Source organism: Coturnix japonica, chromosome 1 (genome assembly GCF_001577835.2).
Source record: "Coturnix japonica isolate 7356 chromosome 1, Coturnix japonica 2.1, whole genome shotgun sequence".
Taxonomy (NCBI): Eukaryota; Metazoa; Chordata; class Aves; order Galliformes; family Phasianidae; genus Coturnix; species Coturnix japonica.
Window position 1 is genome coordinate 51,522,202 of NC_029516.1, and position 20,761 is coordinate 51,542,962.

Genomic DNA, 20,761 nt, shown 5'->3' on the forward strand with positions numbered 1-20,761 from the left:
AACAAGGAGGTTTTCTGACACCAGATGCATTTTTTCTGCCCAAGACCTCTAGTGACTCTGTCCTTTTTATTTCATTTTGTTCCTAGCAGCTTCCTCTTTCTTGCCACAAGTGTCCTTCAGTTTTGCTCCCACGTATGTCCTGCCTTCGCCTCCACCACGGCAGGCCTTGTTCCACCTCACCTCTGGCTGTTCTGCCCCTCACTTCATCAGCCAACAAGCATCTTGCTCCTCCAGCCCATAAGCTGGAGCCAGCCTATAAGTGCTATAACTAATTCTTTTCCAATCCTGATCTTTCTCCTTCATAATCTTTTCTACTAATTGGTCTTATGCATTTCCTCTCCCAAACATTTTCTTTTCACCCTTCTTTTGGACTTGAAGTTTCTTTCAGGCTCAGATATAAACACAATGGCTTTTCCATCTAAAGAAGAAGAGAAATCCTATTGATTAGCATTAGGACCAAACAAGTTTTCTAAGGGTTTAGCAGCAGTTTAACATCTTTATTAATGACCTGGTCAATGGAGCAAAGTGTACCCTTAGCAAGATTATGGATGACTCAAAACTGGGAGGAGTGGCTGATAAAATGGCTTTGTTGCCATTCAGAGAGACCTGAACAGGCTGGAGAAACAGGCTGACAGGAACCTCATCAGGTTCAACATGTAGTGCAAGTCTGCACCTTGAGAGTAACAACCCCAAGCAGATGACATGCTAAGCATCCTTTGCAGAAAGGATCTGGGGGTCCTGGAGGACACTGAGTTGAACACTAGCCAGCAATGCATCCTTGCTGCAAAGACTGAAGGTGTCCTGGGCTGCATTAGGAAAGCATTGCCAGCAGGTCAAGGGAGGTGAACTCTTAATGCTATAAGCTATACTTAGAGTATTAATTTAGGATGCCAATAAAATTAACACATTTGGGCAAATCAGCAGGAAAAACAACAGAAAGAAAGGAACCTTGGCCTATTGCTGGTTATGGGAAGTTTCTCTTTGAAAAATCTCTGTAGCTCACATTTCTGCTAAGCGAGGTAATATGCCTGTAGATTTAATCTGACAGAAGACATAGCATGGCATCGCCAGAAAATGATAAAATCAGGTTGTTGGAGAGGGACCACCAAACACCATCACAGCTCTGAGAATTCACCCAGGGAAACAAACTGACACAAGTGTAATAAAACCAGACTCTGATACTCACTGGAGTTTTGTGGTGCTAATATCACAGAATCACAGAATGACCTGGGTTGGAAGGGACCTCAAGGATCATGATGTTCCAACTCCCCTGCCTGGCAGGGCCACCAAACTTCCACATTTACTAGATCAGGTTGCCCAGAGCACCATCCAACCTGGCCTTGAACACCTCCAAGGATGGGGCATCCACAGCCTCTGTGGGCAGCCTGTTCCAGGACCTCGCCACTCTCCTAGTAAAGAACTTGCCCATAACATCCAACCTAAATATCTGCAGTTCTTACTTCAAAAATTTCATTCAAAGTGCTTAAATCTACTATTGGGTGCCTGCTGGAAGCTGCCCTTGACCAAATCAATCCCTCCCAAACAACAGGCTTAGACTGTGCTCATTATTTACACAACACTTCAAGTGTTACCAAGTTTCAACTTGTGATACAGTTATACAAATATGGCCTTTCTTTCCATACCCACAAAACTGAAAGCAATATAAACAATAGTCAAAATGAAGAAATAAAATCATTCCCTGTTATCCTTAACTCTAAGGAAGAGACAAGATGTTACGTTGAAAGCACAGAGTTACTGTGGATTCTCAATAACAAAAGATATTTTTAGTTTGGAAAGAAGTCTATTTTAAAGCATATGCCAGCCAAATAGTGCTAGTAACAAGGAAACGTGGTTAGCCAGACTGTGAGGCAGAAATTTCACCTGGCTTATTTAGTTACATTAAGAAATCTTACCTGTATCATTTTATCTGTTGTAGGCCTTAGTATTCAGTATTGTCACAACACTCTCACTATCTTACATTTACCCACACTACATCTAAAGATGCAAATTTCTTTACCAGAGTCTAACAACCACAAATGTTCTCTGTTAATGAAAATAAATGTAATGAAATACATGTCTGTAACAAATATATTTTTGTCAGTCAGATACATGTGTAGTACAAATTCAGAGCTTCTCCTTTTTTGACAGTGATCTCAAGTTAATTTGGATGCACACAACACATTTTCCAAAAATGCATCCCCTTTGGCAACAGATGCATGTTGCCCTTCTCCAGAACTCCCCCCACATGCCATTGCCCTGACCAAACCCAATGCAGGCACTCTTCACACTTGCTACCAACATCTTAGCAGCAGCAACACTAACGCATCTTTGTGATGACTCCATTTCATTACCACAGCATAGAGCTCCCATGCCAGGTGAGGTGTAAAAATGAGGTCCTGACTGTGTAATTATCCAAGGGAAATTTTCATTTTGGGATTTAATTAAATGAGGTCTCCTTCTCTGTAGCTAGTTGGAAAGCAGCTCTTATAGAGCTACAGCTGTTTGATTCTGCCAAATTAAATGGTGATTACCAGAAATATGTGGTTGGAAAGGTATTATCTTAGTTGAGATATAATTACTGATATATCTTATTAACCTATGGGAGATAGTAGGCAAACCCTGTTCTCACTGTTATTTTGGAGGCTTGCCTTGTCAGTTGACAATGTAAACAAAGGACCTGATGGATCAAATCAGTTCATGGCAGCTTATAAGGACTGCATTAAAGTAACAGCTCGCAATGATATTTTAGTGATTATATTCAGTTGTGGTAGCAAAACTTTATGCTAAATAAATGAAGGCAAAAGAAGCTAAGGATGTTTCACAGAGTTTTGTTCCTTATGATAGCAGGAAAATCTCCAATGCATGCGTAGAACATATCAGCATTTGGGAGAGACTGAAAGATGTAATCAAAAATTTTATGAAGAGATCTGAATAGAATCATGCTCACAATTGCATAGCTAAGTAGAAGTCAGGCAAAGTTTATGGGTAAAGATAACACAGCTTCTGTTGAGTCAACTAGTATAACTAGAAAATAATATGTTTCAAGCTCAAAAATCTTTTTCAGGTTTATCACTTTCTCGTTTCTGCTCTGAAATCGTATTTCCAGTCAGTGAAAATCTAACACTGACACTGGATATTTTTACTGATTAAATGCACACAATATTTTTTTTCTAACATTATAATTCATAATTGATAAACATCACCTTCACTCATCCCAAAATAGTCTTTCTTGGTATTACATTTCTTTCGTCTCAAATTAGATCCCCCAAAAAATTATTCAAACTAAATGAAAAAGAGTTCTCTAGAAGAAGAATATTTACAGGCCACTGGCAAAGGCCAGTCCTGTTAAAAAAAGTAAAGTTCAGGATCTTTCAAGTAAATATTCACCAAAAAAATAAAGCATGGTGTTACTAATAGAATCACTCAGCAAAAAGTAAGTCAAAGAAAGAAACGGTCTTTTGGTAAACAAATGAATAAATAAAAATTCTACTGAAAATCATAATAAGCACTAGCTTATTATGCATACATGATATGTATAAAATCAGAACTACAAAGCCCACAGTGCCAAAGAATACCACCCCTCTCTTATTTGGACTAACATTTTACATAAAACCTGAGAAGAATCTCGCAAGTGTCACCAGGAGCAATGTTACAAACACACACGTCTGCTAATAAAATGCTAGGGTTTATTTGGGAGTAGAGGAGGAGTTATTTTGACTCACAATGAAAATAACCAGATTTAGTTTTCATCTAGATGTTTTTTAATAACTGCCACAGTTGAAATGATATAGTCAGACCTACACATGTTATGGAACTTCCAGCGAGTAATAAATTGCCAACAAAAAGACTAACATTGCTTTAACTGTGTAGAATTAGAGTTTAAAAGTGGTCCAACAATGTAACCAACAATTTCAACTGTTGAGCAAGAGAACAGCAGTCTAAAGCTAGCTCCTGAGAGTCTGTAACAAATGTGGGCTAAAAAGACTGCACGTTTCACTTGTGTCTGAGAAGGAATGGATCCAGCATCCAGCACTGACTCCCAGGTGGTGAGAGGTCAGTACCTCTCAGCTGTAGGACTGTGAGCACATTCACAGCGTTATGCAGAGCCCTGTGGGATCACTTTGGCTCCACAAGAGCCACCTACTGTTCTCCAGGAAGCCAGAACACTGGATGGCATGAGGCAAGGTTATGCAAGTGGCCCTGGATACAGGAAGAAAAACATATTAATGCTGCCACAGTATCTTTGCCACCACTCAATTAGAAACAATTTAGAGAATCACAGAATTGCAGAATTGCTTGGGTTGGAAGGGACTCTCAAAAGCCATCTGGTCCAACCCCCTGCAGTGAACAGGGACACCCACAGGTAGATCAGGTTGCTCAGAGCCCCATCCAGACTGATCTTGAGTGTCTCCAGGGATGGGGCATCCACCACCTCTCTGGGCAACCTGCTCCAGTGCCTCACGTGACTGTAAAAGCCTTTTTCCTTGTATCTAATATAAATTTCCCCTCCTTTAGTTTGAAACCATTTATCCTTGTCCTATCACAACAGTCATTCTATGACTCTATGATTCTATGAAGCAGAGCATGCTAAAGGGTCTCTCCCCTTGTTTCTTATAGCTCTCCTTCAGATACTGAAAAGCCACTACTGAATGACAGTTTTGGGGAAGGAATAAAAAGAAAAGGCAACTACTGTGCACTAACAACTTCAAAGGGGGTGAATATGAGGAAATGGCGCAAATGAGCTGCACAGCACTACATTTTCTCAAGCAAGTCCTGCTGCTTCTTAAAAAAAAAAAATTGCTGATCAAAGTGAGGCCTGCATCTGAACAGGTAGAAAATCAGTCTGCTGAGGCTATGATCCCACCAGCAGAGTGAATGCTTGTTTTTCAATCAGTTTACTTTCCCTGCCTGACTGGTTCATGCTGTGACCACATACGCACTTGGGCCAGGACAGCACAAAGGTGCCAGAATGGCATGGATGAGTGGCTGGGACCTGGGATGAAGGCTGTGGATGCCCAGCAGTGCCCCCAGACACATTCACATGAAGTCATATCCACAGTGTTGATAATTTCCTGCAGGAAGCAAGAATTGGTTTTTACAGGTAGCATAAATAATTCAATGTGAAGCAAAGTCTTAATACCTGTTTGAACAATCCTTGGCCTAAACATGTTAACCTTTATAATTAGCAGAGACCTTAAGAATGGCATGTTGTACGGATTCTGCCTTAAATCGGTGTGGATATTACCTATGTAAAATCCCTTTCATACTGTGACAAAATCAAAGTTTTTTGCTTGATTTACATTTTTTTTTTTTTTAACAGAATAGTATCCCAGTGGGCGGAAGACAGAGATGTGACATTCTAATTATATCCTTCATGAAATGGTGACATCTTCAAAGCTAGTAAATGAATTTGTTTCATAAACAAATTACAGCAAAATCATACTAACTTGATTTGATAGTTATCATGGACTACAGGTAACTGACTGCAAATAACCACAGCTTAAAGAATCACCCTTTTCAGCCTGTGACTTTTTTGCTAAGAAGTCCTTCCCTTCAGATGCAACGAGAATTCAATCTTTCTCTGCTCAGCAAGACTTTATTTCAAGGAAAGATTTTAAGTCTACTAACAAGTGATACCACAGTATACCAAGATTGAACCTTGCACGATCTAATAGCAATGGGATAAGGGGGAATGGCTTTAAACTAAAAGAGAGGAGATTCAAATTAGATGTTAAGAAGAAATTCTACACTCAGAGGGCAGTGAGGCCCTGGCACAGCTGCCCAGAGAAGCTGTGGTGCCCCATCCCTGGGGGCACTCAGGGCCAGGTTGGATGGAGCCCAGGGCAGCTGAGCTGCTGGGTGGCAGCCCTGCCCATGGCAGGAGGTTGGGACTGGATGGGCTTTAAGGTCCCTTCCAACACAACCCATTCTATGACTCTGTGATTCTGTGTTGGCAGCTCCTTCCAGAACTGACACAGAGGTCTGATATGATGAAGTCAAATCCAGTTTGCTACTGCAGGGGGTTCAGGTTGAACTGTCAAACAAGGCTTAAAATGTGCCTGTACACACTGAGTATATCTGCACGTCACATAAGGCTGAAATATTCACTGTGAACCGCAGCTATCAACAGACTAATAATAAAATATATTTGACAGGAAAATATGGTAACTAAATTCCCAGTCTCACCCATCTGTTCCTCTGCTGTTTGTGTATCTCCCTATCATAGTTACACTTGCTTACGTTTCAGCTGCCTATGTCACATGTACGTGACATGTATATATATATGTGTGTGTATATATATATACACACACATGCACGCAGTCGTGTATTCGGCGTTCGATTGCGGTGGCTGGGCTGCAATCGGGCGAGCCGGGGAGGTGAAGGGTGGGAGGAGGGGGCGGGGGGGTGTGTTCCTTCCTCTCGGCGCTGGATTGATCGCGCCTACTAGGAACCGTGTGTTGTTTTCGGAGGCAAAATGGCGGCGGCGGTGGCCGGGGCCGCCCTGCTGGGCAAGGGGCTGGACATCAGCCTGGCGGCTCTGCGGCAGCACGACCCCTACATCAGCAGCATCGTGGACGTGGCCAGCCAGGTGGCGCTCTACACCTTCGGGCACCGCGCCAACGAGTGGGTACGTCGGGTCTACCCTCCCCGTAACCCCCTTCCCGGCCGAGAAGGGGATGGGCTGGTGACAGGCTCCGCCTTGATGTGGGCTGGAATACAACGAGGCCCCGCCCCGTCCCTATGCGGAAATGGGGGTGATCTGCTATGAGGAGGTGTAAGGGGACGGGAGGTCAGGTGGACTTGCTTGCTCCTCCTCGGCTGGGCTTGTCTTGGCTTGAAAAGTGTGCTGAGAGCTGGGGTGTAGGGCTGGAGGAGTTTGTTGCTGGCCTTGAATGCCTCCAGGGATGGGGCATCCACCAACCTCTTTGAGCAACCTGTTCCAGTGCATCGCCATCCTCTGTGTGAAAAACTTCCTCCTAATATGTAACCTAAACCTCCCATCTCAGTCTAAACCCATTCCTCCATGTCCTATCACTATCCACCCTTGTAAATAGCCATTCCCTCTCCTACTTATATGCTCCCTTCAAGTATTGGAAGGCCACAATCAGGTCTCCTCAGAGTCTTCTCATTTCCAGGCCAAACAACCCTAGTTCCCTCAGCCTTTCCTTGTTTGTTATTTAATAGCTTATGGGAAAGAGCTGGAATGCTGATGGTGTTGGGTAAGCAGAGATAAAGGGGTTTGCTTGTGTCTGGCAAAACGCAGCCCTAATATAAACTTCTTCAATGTTCTCATTTAGGAGAAGACAGACGTAGAAGGAACGCTGTTTGTTTACACAAGGTGAGAGTGTTGTGTGTTACCATCTGAAGGTGCAGCCTGTGGGTGTGGGAAAGTTGGGATGGAGCTTGGCTGAAGGACAGAAAATGCTCCTGACTGTGTCATGCTCAGAGGTGAAAGGAAACTGAGATTGCCAAGGACAAAAGCAAGGGAAGAAACACAAAAAATGAGGGATTGCCAAAAAGGAGGGATCATCACGTATGTGACTTCAAGATGTGGTTTAAAGCTTATGTAGCTGAACCATAGAAATCTGTGATACTGCCTTAAATAAGATTCAGTGTTGGCAGGTTAAAGATGTCTGAGCAAAAACCAAACAGAAATAAAGAGTGATATCTCTTAAAGAAAACAAATGGTAGAAAATATGAGTACCATATTTAGGAGTTAATATTTTTTCTGTCTGATTGTTCCATTTTGTGGATGTTCAATCCAGCATTTGGGTTTTCTCAGTGCTTGCTGTTTGCAGCATCTCTAATTGCAGCTGTTCAGAGCTTGGATTTGGTCACTCACTCCAACACGTACTTTAGCTCTGTTGTAAACATGTTTTGCTTTTAGGTTTCCAAAATAGTGCCCAAGCTTTTCCTTGTACCGCTGTTAAAATCAGAAAATGATGTAGTGAGCACATCTTGCAGTAGCTTTGGGATGGGATGCTGAAGAAGAAACTAACAGTGTTTGTTTTTGAGGAGCTGGTAGGAAAACTGAGGAAGCAAGAGCCTGTTTTCAGAGGGCAATTGGTGTGTGATTAAATGGAAAATGGACAGGGAGGCCCAGGAGACTGTTATTAATCTTTTGAGTTCTCTTGTACCAGCAGTTGAAATCATCATCAATAACTTATCTAAACTTCTTTAAGGTAAATGAGGAGGAATAAAAAGTTTACCACTGCAACAAGAAAGAACTGGCCCTTTATTTTGCTAGCAGTAGTTAGGGGATGGCTGGTTGTGTGCTGCAAAATGGAGGTATTTGTCTGGTATGTTGGATTTAAACCTCCACAGCTGACAACATGTCACCTGACGCGTGTTGTATCTGTGATCTTTCATCGTGCTGTTTTGTTGGCTGAGGAAGTTTCCATTTACAGCGCAGATTGCTATCCTTCCTGCCATGTAGGTGACTACACCAAACAGGTTGTGAACAACATTATACAGGGCCCTCCCTGCCACTTTCATTTCCTATGGCTTTGAGCAATGCTATAAAATCATGTAAAATAAATGTTGCCAGCAGACTGCAGGTGGGAGTCTGCTGGTGTTGCTTTGTTGCTTCTTATTACTGTTGTGAGAATGTGATGTGGTCCTTCTACTGGAGCTGAGTTTTTATCACAAATCGAAGCTGTGCAAATTCTAAGAAAGGGTCAAAAATCAGGCTTCCCACTGAGTTAACACCAATGGAATTGCACTCTTTTAACTTAAGTACTGATTGGATTCTTGTTAAGGGTTTTGCTTTCCTGTTGCATCTTACTCTCCACTGCACATCCCTGTGCTTTATATTTCTTAAATATACATTCAATTACCAGAGATGGCAGTTTTACCAAATGTTTAAGCATCAGGATTTACTTTTGTCATATTTGAAAGTAATGTCTCCTGCCAGGATGGTAATAGGTTTAACACCTCATGTCAGTAAAAACTGTCTTTGAACTGGAACCACCATGAGCAGTTGTCACAGTTTTTTTACTTAAATTTTAGATAGGTTTTTCAGTATTGTCCGCAGTTACTACCTAAATGTTAGCGATGATAATAACAATAATTGCAGTAATAGAATATGTAGTGCTCCTTGCTTCTGGCTGAATCTAACAATCGTTTTCTACAAGAAACTGGAAAACATGATGCTAGTGATCTGGGACAGAGTGAGAATTTTGTATTACCTATCAGTGGGGGAAAAAAAGGCATTTTGGAGAACCATACAACAACAAAAAATGGTAATTTCTTTTGTTTTCTTGACTTGACATGATTTCTACTTGATGATTTTCAGATCAGCTTCTCCAAGGCATGGCTTCACAATTATGAACAGGCTGAGCATGGAAAATCGAACAGAACCAATTACTAAAGACCTTGATTTCCAGCTTCAGGACCCTTTTCTACTTTACAGGAATGCCAGATGTAAGTATGTGATTTGTTAACTGCTGAAGAGGTGAGCTCTTCTTCAGCATCTATTCTTAGTTAAGGTCATTAGATTAGAGTTTAGCTTTAAAGGGCTGGAACTGGCTGGTTAACATTTACGACTGAAGGAGTATATTTTGCTTGCTGACATGTGGGCATAGTTGTTAAGTACTACCTGAAATGCCACTGTTGAAAGTGAGGTCACTTTAAACTAGCAAATAACAGTCTTTTGTGGTCCTATGTATTTGATGGGTGTAGAGACTCACATACATGCATTGTATGTTCTGAATATACCCTGGTCAGTGCTGGGATATTTTGTCGTAATACAAGCCCACTGGAGATTGGAATAATCCTTCTGAGCTGTTTAAGGGTAAACAAATGCAGCTAATTCAGACCCCTGTGCTCCAGCTCTGATGCACTGTCCTTAGAGCAGCTTGGGAGGTGGGTTACTTCCCAGCTTTTATGGGAAACTCTGACACTGTAATGCTGAGCCTAATTTAAACACCGATGAAAGATGAAGTTATTACTGTGGGCTGTGTGTTTGTCTTGCATAACTGTCAAAGCTCTATATAAGACTGCATTAGGCAAACTCAGGAATTAGCAGAAGACGTGAAAAAAGCTTTGCTTTTATGCACAGATATACACACAGGCCGCAATGATGTGCAATTGTATAAAAACAAACAGTTATAAATATGCAAGTTTATACTTGCCCTTTGAAATAAAGCTATAGCATGATGTATATGTTGTTCTCGATGCATAAAAGTACATTGCAAAAAATCTTTATGTGGAATGCATTGCAGAAGTGTTCCCTCCGGATGAAGTAAAAGCAGTGGAAATTGATGGCATACAAAGCAGCACAGTTTGATAATCAGCTAGACCTTTTTATTTCATAAACTTAATTTGGATTTGGCATGTACATCAAGAGGGAATTCTGTTGTTTCTACCACATAGTGTGTGTGAGCAATAGAAATAACATTTTAAATAATCTAAATGAAGCTTCTATTTCTGAGAGCATTGGGTGGGCTGAAAAACAGTTTAAATTTGCTGTTAGAAATTCCCAGAGAAGCTGAAAGGAAATACAGACATCTCCAGGCTAACCTAGGCTAGACCAGGCATCAGGATTTTAAATGCCATGAGACTTTTCTCCCATGTGATTATGAAAACTTTCCTATGTGTATGTAATCTATTTTTGTCTTGTTTTGAAATTCCACTAGGAATTGGTATATGTATATGCTAATATCTACTTTTTTAAAGCCTGATCTATTAATTCTTCCCTTTTATTGAGACAGTTAGCAATAAGAATAATTAGAAGTTGTTATAACTATGTCGGCATGAAGACAGTCTTCAGTCCAAATAATACATATAAACTGATTTATTTAGGATTAAAATCTGGGAGCTTTGGAGAGGAATATAAGCCATTCATTCAATAAGAAACGTCATAATTATAGATTTGCAGAGTCTCAAATACAGGTACTGACATGCTTCTGAGAGGCTAACTTTGTGTTCAGATAACGTTTGGGGTTTGTTTTTTTGCTAATTGAGCAAAAAAAAAAGAAAAAAAAAAAAAGAAGGCTTCTTTTCTGGGCTCTGTGTAGACAGTGATTCTTTTGGGGTAGGGTTTGAAAATGTGTTGTCCATCAGCCTTTATAAAGCTCAGAGTGCTTTGTTGATGTCTCTTTGCATTTCTGTGCAATTGTATTAAATCCTCCTATTTTCATAAACACACCAAAGGATTCCCCTTCACCTGCAAAGGTAGTATCCCTTCTGCTAGGAGACGTTGTAGATCTATACTACAAAGCTGCAGCATAAAGAATTTTGAATGTACGTTTAAGATCAAACCCAAGAATTGTAGTAGACAAACTATGGAGGATTGGACCCACAGAAGTGAAAAGGGCGTTTCAGGAGACAAACTACTGTGCTGGTTTTGGCTGGGAGAGAGTTAATTTTCACAGAATCACAGAATTATCAAGTTTGGAAAAGACCTAGAAGATCATCCAGTCCAACCATCACCAATACTTCCCAGTTAAATCATATTCCTCAACACAACATACAAACGTTTCTTGAACACTCCCATGGTCGGTGACTCCACCACCTCCCTGGGCAGTGCATTCCAATGCCTGACTACCCTTTCCGAGAAGTAATACTTCCTAATGTCCAGCCTGAATCTCCCCTGCCGCAGCTTGGAACCATTCCCTCTAGTTCTATCACTGAGATTTTCCTCATATTAACTTGCATAGTGCTGTGTTTTGGATTTGTGACCCCAAAAGTGTGTGTTGTTCACATACTCTTGCCATTGTTGAGTGTCTGGTATAGTTGCTTTCTCACTTCAGAGGCCTTACATTTTCAGTTCTGCTCAGTGTTTTGTAAGTTCTAATTTTCTGATCTCGTTATATTGCATCTATCATCTTAAAAAAACTGCTTTGCATCCAGTGTGTTATTAAAATTGAAAAAAGCTTTCTAAAACCATAATGAAGTAAATTTTATTAATAACTAAGAAACTTCTGATCTCTTTATTGTGCTTCATATTTCTCCTGTTTGTCCATCGTTCTTGTTAATCAAGAATTGAAATACTATCTAAGAAACCCTTTCAGACACATGTAATCTATTCACAGGTCTTTGGGGGTTGGTGTTGGGATCCATGCTGGTAAATGAGTACCCTTCCACAGGGTACAATCTTTCACAGAAAAGTTTAGTTTGGAAAATGTGGTCAGGCAAGTGTAAGAGTTATTCATTTCAAAGCCAGGAGAATTAGATACAGATTACAGTGTGTTTAATGCCAGAAGAAATCTTAATCTAATTCCAACAAGAAACAAAACGCATACTAGTCAAATAAGTGAGGTGCACTTCCAGTACTTGAAGAGTGTGTATAAACAGGAAGGGGTATGACTGTGAGGGTGGATAGTGATAGGACAAGGGGGAATGGTTTTAGACTGAGACGGAAGGTTTAGGTTAGATATTAGGAGGAAGTTCTTCACAGAGAGGGTGGTGACGCACTGGAACAAGCTGCCCAAGGAGGTTGTGGATGCCCCATCCCTGGGGGCATTCAAGGCCAGGCTGGATGTGGTTCTGGGCAGCCTGGTCTGGTGGTTGGTGACCCTGCACGCAGCAGGGGGTTGAAACCAGATGATCGTTGTGGTCCTTTACAACCCAGGCTATTCTATGATTCTATGAAATATTTTCCACATTATCTGTAAACATTGATAGTTAACAGCAGTTTCAGGTACTTTTGTGCTCAAATAAGGCAGTACTGCTTTTCTAATGATTTCAAAAATTTAAAGTATTTCCTGGATTATATATTTGAGTAATCTTATCTATGTAATTAATACTTTTTTCCTTAACCTTTGGTGGTGTTTATTGCAAAAAAGAACATTTGGAACCCGCTGCTTGAAACTTGATGCTGGTTAATGTGAAATAGTCCAGAAAAAAGCATAACTGTAAACTGTTGGGTAAAATAACTTCAGTTTCTCCTTCTAGCAGCGGTCAGCTATACAGTAATTTACTTGCAACTATTCCCATTGTGGTGTATTTTGTACCGAGTGAATGTGATTATATGCTGGGCGAGAAAATTATTTCTTAGGTTGACTGATGTACCATTTCATCACTGAATACTGTTTTTCATGCTTATAAGACATGGAGTACTTGAGGAAAGTTGCGTATCTTAGAGCTCAGTACACCTTGTGTGTTTTGCTGCCAGAAAAATATATTAGATCCAGCTTATGAGGAGCTTGTATGCCAGTTATTACTGCTGATTACTGTACTACAGGAAGTGGAGAAAGAAACAGTGAAAGCTCTACAGATATTCTCACCAAATCTACAAATAGAATCTGACCAGATTCTATGCCCATTTGTGCATTGTGAGTCACATCTGTAGCAAGGCTTTTCGTCGCACTATCTAGTAAGACTGAAAGTGAATGAAGCTTTCTACCCAGATGTGACACGTTATATGAATATCAGGTTTTGCATTAGTCCAGGAAGTGCTACATAGGCAGTCCAGACGTGCTCGTTTAAAGCTGCCTCGTAGTAATTTCAGTTGTCCAGTTTAACTTGCCACTTTATGTTTGTCAGAACCCTAAACAATTGATATCGATTTCCTATATTTCTACACTGCAAAGACTTCTAGTAGGTGGGATTAGAAGTCTTAAACAGAAGAATTCATCCTCTTGAGAGACTAATTCAGGTCCCTTTCGTTAACTCTTCCAATATTTCTATATTGTATATAAACATATACTGAATAGGTAACGTGTCCTGATTCTGCAGGAATGTTGGAAGACTGATTGATCCCACAGGTAGACTAATGGTAATATTTCTCTTGTAAGGAGCAGCTTGGTTAGAATATGAGAGATGTACTTCCCTAGAAAAAAAGACGAGACCACAGTAATAGAATTTGAGTGATGTGTAAAACTGAATATGGCATGAATAAGTGTCTGCTTTACCTTGAAATTTATTCTTGTTCTGTTATAAATTATATATTCTATAATTCAGTATTATACATCTCTTCTTGCTAACCAGATTTGGATGACTTTTTTCTGAAAGCTTGCCTGGATCAACCATTGACATTTGCTCAGAATACAAATGTGTGTGTTTTACCTGAGGTACTGTCCTTGGGAGACATTTTTCTCTTGGAAAAATAAACAAGTAGCTCCTCCTCCTTTGCCTCCCACCACCTCTCCTTTGATCAACATGACAAAAATTCATCCTGCCTCCAGCTGGGCAGGAACAGCAGCCGAGGTCAGGATTGTCCTCTAGGGATGTTATTCACCTCTTACTGAAACCTCGGTTTTGCTGAGAACAGTCAAATTCTAATGTTATATATTAAAATAACGTCCTAACAGATGTTATTTTTCCTTTTTTTAAAGGAAAATATTCATACCAAAAGTACATTAACGTTGCAGTGTTGTTTCTAAAATCAGAAAATTAAGTTGACTGACAGGATTAACAGTCATGTTGCATGCATGTTTTTAAAAACCTGTTTTAGCATCTGTGGGCCTTAAGTGTCTTATAGTTGGTTGTATGCAAATTTTCTCCAAGCAAATTTATCCCTTCTTGTTTATTTACTTGTCTGTTGCATAGTGACTGTACATTTTGATATTTTTTGTCTTATAAGGAGCTTGTACGCCAATTACAACTGCTGATAATTGTACTACAGGAAGTGGTATTGCTTTTCACTTTCATGCTTAAAACCACAAAGTAGTTGTATTTCTATATCAAATGTTGGCCTTTCTCTCTCACATACTAATTTTCAAGGCTACCTACAAATCCCTAAAGTTTACCTGTAGAGATGTAAAAACAATATGATAACATTATAGCATAATTAAACCGTATTTTGCACGCGAGTGTAGATGGGTGTGCAGTAGTGCTGGCCTAAGACAGGAGACTTCTAAGGCCTGTCTTTTCTCTAGCAATTAGCTAGCATGCATGTTTTAGAGTGTACAACCAGATGAATCTGGTTTTGAAATCTATAGCTAAACTCTGCTTGATGCCATGGAAATTGATTGGATTTTTACAGTGTGACCTCTGAAAAGGGACAGGATTAATTGGTTGTTTATTTGTTAAGAAATGATGTGTTTGTGTGTGTCTATATATACATATACATTCATACATATGTATATATGTGTATGTATGAATATATGTATGTATGTGTATATATGTGTATGTATGAATATATGTATGTACATATACATGTACATACACACACACACATATATGTGTGCATATATATATATATATATGTATGAAAAAATTACTGGAAAATAAATAATCAGCAGGTTTTGGTTGATCCTGTTTTCCAGTATGCTGGATTTTTTGTTCTCATCATGAAAACTAAGTGTAGTTCAGTGGTTGTAAGTTGAGGATTTTTAGCGTTTCAATCAAGAGAACAAATTGTACCATTCCCTTTTGTTGTTCTTGTGGGGTTGTTTTTGTGGGGTTTTTTAAGCAAAACTCTTTGTACTTCTGAAGTGTCTTTTTCCTTCTCTTTTTCTTATTCAACACACTTTCCTACAGATACAATATATTTGTTTTTCAGTGGAAATTGAAGACCTTAGCCTCAAGACATCTTTTCTAATGGGCAAAACCATATTCCCTTTCACCCAGCCCAGCCCAGCTCAGTTATACAGGATTTCAGTTCGGACTTTAAGGACAGTTTTGTTGTTTCCTCTTCACACGTCCTACGTAAGGATTTGCTTTCAGTTGTGGAAGACTTTGGCTGTGAAGAGCAAACAGTTTATAACACTTTGTGTTTGTGAAGTTGGTTTTCTCAGGCTAGTAGGTCCTGCAGCCATAATGACTGCAGCCATCTTTTTGCTCTATCAGTTTCAGTTGCGATGATGGTGATAAAAGGTACAAGGAAAGAAGTACAGTACTGCTAATGTAAATTTTCAACTATGTAGGATGATGGATTCCAATTTGAATATATATCATGAGAAGAAAAGCAGACTAAGGAGCTAAGGTAACAAAGCTTTTTAGTAGTTTTTTAGTGGCTGATAATTATTCTGAGTATGGTGGAATTCTTTCTGTCCAGGCAAGCAAATTGGTAGGAAAAATGTATGGAATAGAATTAAAGGCATCTATCAGGCATCCGGCAATTGTGGATGGTATTGTGGACAGAAAGGAAGGAGTCTCATACTGTGTATATCTGCTGAGCGGTCTTTGCTTCCCATTTATGGATATTGTCACATAAGCAACATCTTAGCTGGTCTGGACGTTTACTGCTGAGAGTGTACTGCCAGCACTGGGAATTCCGGACATCTCTTCAAGATAAGATAGGCATATGATGCAGTAAAACTCAAGAGTTAAAGTTGGAATGGATTTTTTCTACTTTTAGAGGGTTATCTTCATGTGACTACCTGTACACTCTGTCTTTCATACTTAACCACCCTGCACAGCATAAAATACTAGATGTTTCCAGGCCACTGTAAATGCATTATGTGACAGATTATATTGTAGAACTAGTTGGTTTTTAGACTTCACTCCCATACACAATAGGTATATACTTAATACTTTGAACTTTTGTATGTTCTAAATCTCTTAGCCTCTTTATTTTCTCGTTCCTTATACCACTGTGCCTTTCTTGTGCCTTTAGTTTTTACTCCAGTGCGAAAGTGGTAGTGAAAAAGCAACTTTCAACGTATGCTCAGAAGACAGTATGTTAACAAGAGAAGCTTTCTGTTTGCTCAGCTCCACAGATGTGAAAATTACCAAAACTGCCTAAATCTTGCCACACATACAGGAATTTGCAGTACCTTATCCCCACCTATTTACTGACATTACCAGTGCTATTCCATACATCATACAGACTGTTCTGTTTATGTAGAAAGCGAATACTTCTCCATGCAGATAGATACCAGTACGGTTTGCATGCACACGAATGTATAGTGCTCCCTTACCTCCAGGTTTGATGTAGAAGCAGTTGAGCTGAGTTTCATGCACCAGCTTCCCCTTGTACTTCGTTTCAGATTCCCCTTGCTGGTGGCTGGATAGCGGTTGGTATGCTTGCCGAACCAAGGCTTGAAACATAGTTTAAAATTCCAAGGAGCTGTGAAACCACCGAGCTTGAATATATTTTCTCAGTATAAAGGAGGTAAATTCCTTTTAGACAATTGTTTCCTAATGCAGAGTTATTTTATGTAACAGCCTTGTGCAAAACCAAAAACCAGAGCTACCAACAACTTGGTTCTTTCATCTAGAAACTACTTTCCAGCTCTCTGACGCCTTCGCAATATCTAATGCACTGTTCTTCCTTTCCTTGCTCCTCTCTCCTAATCCTTTTTTTGTCTTGTGTACCTTATGTTCCGTTGGAGCCTTCTCCTCCCCTTGTGGTTTTTCAGGAAAACTTTTTCAGGACTGAGAAGTGGAGATAATGGGCGCCATCCACCCGTCAGCTCGTCACCTCACGGAGCCATGGCGATCTCTGGTTTCTGTGTATCAGCACGGACTTCTCTGATAATATCCTCTTGTGTTTGAAAAAAATAGGTTTGTCTAACAAGGGGTGGACTTCAGTCCTGACATAGCCAGAAAACTTCTCTTGGAATGTGAGCTTGCTCGCTCTCGCTCTTTTATGTGTGTGTGTGTATATATATAAAAATATTTGTAACCTTCTCTCAAAACACGAAAGATAAATATAGGAACAAGTGTATCCCACAGTACATATACAAGCTGCCCACTTCTGTCTATTACTGATTTAATACAAGCTCTTGAGTGCCTCATCAGCTCCGTCTTCGTCAAAACAAGCCTTAAATCATAAATAAGCAATATTCTTCAATTACAGGAGGAGAAAAAGAAACCCTTTGCAAGTATAAGATAGCATACCCTTTAAAGGACAAGGAATGTGTTACATACAGAAAGCCGGTGTTAGTGTTCCAGTGGAATTCCACTAAGACTGCAAATGCAGTGCTGCTTTTTTGTCTAAATTGGCATACAAACTACGAAGTGTGTTGGGCTTAGTATTTGGTATCTGCTCTACTTTAATGGCTCTGGTTGCAACTCCTTTGTTGATTTTGCAGAGCAGAGCTTGTTATGGTAAAATTTGATAAAATCTAAAATCTCAGTGGAATAAAATATTTTTTTTTAATCAGTCTTCACCAAAAATGAGGCTTGTACCTGCTAGCTTCATTATTTTGGTCGTATGTACTCCTAAGCCTCTTAGAGCCTCTTGCAGTAATCCTTTTGCATAGCAGAGAGATTATTTATATGAATAAAAGCAGCCAGAGATCCTGTAGCCAGGAAGAAAAAAAAAGTGATGTAAGACACATGCTTTGGGTCAGAAGTCAACAGCAGAGGGACTATAAAGGTTCTTCCTGTGAATCATCTGGTGCTGCTCATTGTCTTAGACAGGATATAGATTTTAAGTTTGATGAACTCCACCGATTTTTTTTCTCTCTGCCAAACAAACTGCCTTTCTGTAAAATTTCAGGTTTATTTGCTTTATGACATACGGTACTAAATCTTCTACGCAGGAATGTGTAGCATCTCTCAGTAGACAGGTTTTCATAATTAGAAAAGAAGGAACAATGTCTTTTTATGTAAAGTATGGTACCTGCTCGCAGTGTTTTGTTTCTTTTTAAATTGTTGTCTCTCTCCTTTTGTGGTGGCTTTTAGTTTTTCCTGGCTTGTCTTTATTGCACAGAAAACAAAGTTAAGGTTTAGATTGACACTAAGAGTTAAAAGCAGGAGGAGGGGACAGAATGAGGAAGCAAAAGATGATTTTAATATTTTATTCCTAAAGGATCATACATGTGGTGTAGTACTTCCAAAGTAAAATCAAATGATGCACTTTCACTTTCTGTATGAAAATATGCCATTGCTGTAATGAAGATCACCCAGTGCACAGTTACGGTTTTAAATCTGTGCTGAAACGTACCTCTAAATTCTGTACTCAGCAGCTCATGAATTTTAGGGTTTGCGCCAGTGCTGTTTCAGTATTTTGAAATCTCTAGATGCAAATATAAAATTAATTTTATAATTTGTGATGCTGTCACCTGTTGGATTACATGCTTAAAACAAGGACATTGTATCGGTTTAAATTATTTTTGCCATGACAAACTTGATTTTAGAAGTATGTTCTGTTTCTCCCACTGTACAAGAACTTACACTTGTGTTGGAAGAAAGTAGAAAAGTCACTGAACTACTATGGAAAGCAGAATAATTAACTTCAGTGGTTAAAATTGCTTTTAGAAGATGTGCATGTATATGGTAAAAGAAAGAAAGCGTAAGGTAGTTCAGAGAGGCGGCACTTCTGTCTTTATGGAAGAAATAATGATGTTGCAACTTACACAAGAAAATAGATCATAAGGTATTCTTTAAACACTTGTTTAAATTTATATCCAAATGATAAGATGTGATGATCCTTCCATTTTGAACAAGTGAAAGTGCAGCAGTCATATGTGAGTGATAAATGCTACAAGGTGCAGATGTCTATTGAAGCCTGACTTGAAAGTATAGTCTACTCACAAGTGTGAACCTACCACAACTGGAATAAACTTAATACTGTTCATCTGAGATTTTGTGAGAGTAGTAAAAATCTTTGCTGTGTCAGTTGAATTGTATTGTATTCATCTAAATTAGATGTATTTAAGAATTTCCAGCAGCAACTCTACAGAAGAGAGGGTGTTATTTAAGTCAGAGTCACAGCTGAGTATAGCAAAAAGGAATTGTCATGGAGAAATAGAGAATATTATTAATGTGTTGAATATTACATGTTAACAGGATGGGAAAAATCGGCAAAAGCAAATATTTAAGATATGCTGTAAATGTGAATATCTGAAACTCCAAAAAAGTGGTGCACCTTACAGTTACTTATTTCTAAATGGTTTTTATATTTCAGAAATAAAGAGGTAGTGTAGAAAAAATGAGGAAGTTGCTTGTCCCTAAAATGATGGCAAATACAAATGAAAAGATGGAAAAAACAACTTGGTCATATTCTGGTATTTTTTAAGGTGTCTGTTCTTACAACAGCAAGTGTGTACATACATACGTACATATATATACGTATATTCAAACAGCTTAGACTTTAATTGTTGCAAATTAACAATTTTATTTCAGGTTTGCGAATGTATTTCCAGTCCATTTGGGGTCATCATTCAGATTATAATACACATTCAGGCTTCAGGGAGAAGAAAAAAATAATAATATGCTATTGAAAACCTTTTTAAAGTTAAAATATTCTTAATTCTTTTTTATTTCTTTTTAAGGAAAAAAATATATGTTTATAAATGATGTCAGCATTGTTTGGAAAATGACTTGCCCTTGAAACTGACTGTAGCTCTGGAAATAAAGGTTTGCTTTGACCCATGGCAAGTACATCAGAGATGCACACTGGAACATATTCTTCCATTGGACTAAATCATAAAGGAATACTCAAACCCATCTGTGTCCTCTACCACCCAATTGTGTATGTTATTTACAATGGAGAAAGCTTATTGTAGCAGAACTGAGTTGCCACTTACCGTAACTTAGTGGAGAGTAGGATGGAAATATAAAGACAAGACATTGAAAAGGCAAGGGCAGAACTCCTTTGTATTCTTTAAAATATGAACAAGTTTCCTTCTGGATGGAAAAGCAACGTCATAACCTTCTCCTTGGTTGGACTGTGTTTTCATTGTTTTTAGTTAGTGCTGGATATGATTCTGTGCAAAGTATCAAGAGGAGAGCTGAATTTCTAGCTTCCTCTCTTTCACTTGTGGTGACGTTAAGTTAGTGTAAGCTTTTCTGCTCAAATAATTTATGGGTATATATTTAGTGTAGCTAGATTAGCGTATGGCATTTTGCCTTCTGTTCTGATCAATCACATAGATGAAGGCCTGACTTCATTTCAGTGTGCACTGAAGACCTTTCTAATGAT

At 39.2% G+C, this 20,761-nt stretch overlaps 2 protein-coding genes across 2 annotated transcripts in view; one reads left to right on the forward strand and one right to left on the reverse strand.

Moving 5' to 3' along the window:
* The window catches only part of CACNA1C (calcium voltage-gated channel subunit alpha1 C), a 451,547-nt gene extending 434,103 nt beyond the window's left edge, over positions 1-17,444 (reverse strand). The window contains exon 1 of the mRNA XM_015865321.2: positions 16,809-17,444. Within this exon, the coding sequence (XP_015720807.1) occupies positions 16,809-16,938 (130 nt within the window). The 5' untranslated portion in view covers positions 16,939-17,444. The remainder of the gene's footprint in view (positions 1-16,808) is intronic.
* DCP1B (decapping mRNA 1B) overlaps positions 6,437-20,761 on the forward strand; it is a 39,418-nt gene continuing 25,093 nt past the window's right edge. Inside the window, exons 1-3 of the mRNA XM_015865297.2 lie at positions 6,437-6,628; positions 7,299-7,339; positions 9,296-9,423. Coding sequence (XP_015720783.1) covers positions 6,476-6,628; positions 7,299-7,339; positions 9,296-9,423 — 322 coding nt within the window. The 5' untranslated portion in view covers positions 6,437-6,475. The remainder of the gene's footprint in view (positions 6,629-7,298; positions 7,340-9,295; positions 9,424-20,761) is intronic.